Below are 2,909 nucleotides of genomic sequence, written 5' to 3'. Positions count from 1 at the left end.
AAAATCCCCTGTTTTCTGGGTAATTCAGTTCTTATACTTCCTCTAACCTGCCACTTTTCAGTCATGGAAATGTTTATATTTGTAAGATTTCAGTCCTTGTGTATTTTGCGACAGCTTGAATTTAATTATACACTGAAGTATCACTGACCTGCTGCTGACCTGCTGCTCTGTCAGATATTGGACATTAAAGCAGCTGCTGTATCTGTTTACAGAGCAGCGACCAGCCCAGTGCATTATTGTGTTGTGCATTAAAAGTATGATCCAGCACCAGATTTGTTGATATTAATGAGATCAAATTTAGCTGGATTACACTCAATCCCTGGCTCTTAGGAAGGCAATCTGAATCCAGTTTGGGAATGGCGGACTCCGCCACTGCCAATAAAAACTACTACTTTGTAAGGAGATTATTACCAAAAGACAATAAAGAATCGATAAAGCAAAGTATCAAGATATTTATGCAAGGCAATATGGTATTTATACACAAATGCATGCATCATGCATCTCCATTCTTTTTATTATTTAAATTATTAACATTACGAATAAAAATTAGACTTTTGTTGGCCTATCAGAATAATAAAATCAGTTGCTTTTTTAGTCCACATTTGCTGTAATAAAATGATGATCAGACAGAAACTTTATCTTATTAGGTGACTGAATTTGCAGTTGAGAAAAGGTAATACATCGCAATATATCACAGTGGCTGTTATTGCAATAATCAGTATATCGCAACAGGTTTAAACCACAATAATATTGTATCGTGACTTAATTAATATGAAAATACAGTTAAGGCTACTTATGTCCCAAAAGGACAAGTTTGTCAACATCTGTTTAATCTCATCAGATTAAGATAAAGGTTTCAGCCTTGCAATTGATATTATTATTATTATTCTAGCAGGCTACCTAAAATGTTTAATGTAAATAATTTATATAATAAAATATATACTTGATACTTGATACTTGATGTCCATCCATTGATATTGCCACACAAAAATATTGCTATACTATGCTCTATTGAATTTTTTCTTCCACACCTACTGTGCTTTAATACAGCCAAATCAAATTTCTAATGTAAAACTGGTCAACAGTGCAAATTGACATGTCGAAGTTGAACTCTTCCCAAAAGCATTAAATGTACTGATAGAAGCAATACCACTGAAATGACTGAAATCGTGATTTCAGCCTAAAGGTTCGGTGTTATAAACTCTGATGTGACCTGGTTCCTGGACGTTTTCTGAGCTGAAAACCAAACTAAACCAGAAGCAGTTGCAGATGGAAATTTTTAATTTCAAGGAGGCGCTCTGAGCTCTGAAACACTGTAAAATATCTGTGGCACTTCAGTTATGGTTTCAGTTGGAACCCAGCTCACCTCCCAACACACCCCAAACACACACACCCCTTCTTAAAGGACGTCCTGGTTTTCACTCCGCTCCCGTGTCATGCCCTCTCCTCCTAACTCACATCCCTTGAATTGTTGAATGTTCACAGCTTGTCTATTTTTAAAAAACAGCAACAGCTGATTGAAAGCATGTGAAGCTTTGTGCGTCAGATTGAAGCGAGCGTTTTTAGACGCGTAGTGTTAACCTGCAGTGTGCTGTATGTTCACTGAAGCTAAATGTCTCCCCCTTGTAGTGTTTCTGCAGCAGCTAAAGCCTTTCTCTTACTGACTCTGTTGTTGAGGCCTGATCAAAGTGCATGTTCTCCAGCACTCACTGACTGTTTGCTCTCCAGAAATACATGCAGGAGGCCCGCAGCCTGGGGAAGAACCTGCGACAGCCCAAACTGTCCGATCTGTCTCCCGCCGTCATCGCCCAGACCAACTGGAAGTTTGTGGAGGGGCTGCTGAAGGAGTGTCGCATGAAGGTGAAACACAGAGCCACACACACACACACAGACACACACACACACACTCTGTGGTCTTCACAAACCAAATCTCTGAGGGTGATCACCTTTCATGAATACTGCATGCAGGAAGAGACAAAGGTCATTTACTATATCATGTTCATCAACATTACATGTCAGAAATGTCTTTTCTCCAAGTTTTGGGAACATGTGATGAAGAATTTCCACCTGACGTACAAAAAATGTTCATTATCTATTATAGCGCCCCCCACTGAGGCCAGGGACCGTCACGGGTGTAGCAGGAGTGATATGAGTCACAGCTCGGGCAGGGCGATATGGCTTTAAAAAATGATTTCCATATTTAAAGGCTTACCTATGTTCTAATTAATGAAAAAAAATCAACTTTCTACAATTTTTATCAATATTATTGTTTACAGAAAACAGAGGAAGATGAAGGAGGAAAAATAAATATTAAGTGAATATTAGAGTCTAGATTCTCCCTTCCTGGATGGAAGGGAGAATCTAGACTCCATATAGTGATCCATATATTTTGCTTGTTCTAAGAGTGTGTGTTTGTGCATTTGTGTGCGTGCGTGTGTGTGTTCAGACCAAGCGTATGCTGGTGGAGAAGATGGGCCGGGAGGCGGTGGAGCTGGGCCACGGTGAGGCCAACATCACGGGGCTGGAGGAGAACACTCTGATCGCCAGCCTGTGTGACCTGCTGGAGAGGATCTGGAGCCACGGGCTGCAGGTCAAACAGGTCAGCGCGCGCACACACACACACACACACACACACACACACACACACACACACACACACAAACAATCAGGGAAACAAATATGAAGCACATAGACCTACCACACTCCAGATTTCTGAATCAGATTTAAAAAGAAGCAAATCTGAGGACACGCAGACTCTCTGCTGTCAGTATAAACACACCGCGGTTAATCAGGTTTATATGATCATATTGGATATTGAGGTTAAGGGGTTATTGCCTGATAAATCCTCGTTATGTGTGTGTATAATCTTTCCTTCATCAGTGGGTGTATTAGCTGTCTGTGTGTGTGTT

At 40.4% G+C, this 2,909-nt stretch overlaps 1 protein-coding gene across 1 annotated transcript; it reads left to right on the top strand.

Annotated features, from left to right (window-relative positions):
• Nucleotides 1-1,732: 1,732 nt before the first annotated feature.
• LOC121938965 (DENN domain-containing protein 5B-like) lies at nucleotides 1,733-2,800 on the top strand. The gene is made up of 2 exons (XM_042482114.1): nucleotides 1,733-1,860; nucleotides 2,447-2,800. The coding sequence occupies exons 1-2, from the start codon at nucleotides 1,735-1,737 to the stop codon at nucleotides 2,681-2,683; spliced, it is 363 nt and encodes a 120-aa protein (XP_042338048.1). The 5' UTR covers nucleotides 1,733-1,734; the 3' UTR covers nucleotides 2,684-2,800.
• Nucleotides 2,801-2,909: the final 109 nt, after the last annotated feature.

Source organism: Plectropomus leopardus, unplaced genomic scaffold, assembly GCF_008729295.1.
Source record: "Plectropomus leopardus isolate mb unplaced genomic scaffold, YSFRI_Pleo_2.0 unplaced_scaffold3886, whole genome shotgun sequence".
Lineage (NCBI taxonomy): Eukaryota > Metazoa > Chordata > Actinopteri > Perciformes > Serranidae > Plectropomus > Plectropomus leopardus.
The sequence above is the reverse complement of the archived record's forward strand: the minus strand, read 5'-3'. Positions and strand labels throughout refer to the sequence as shown.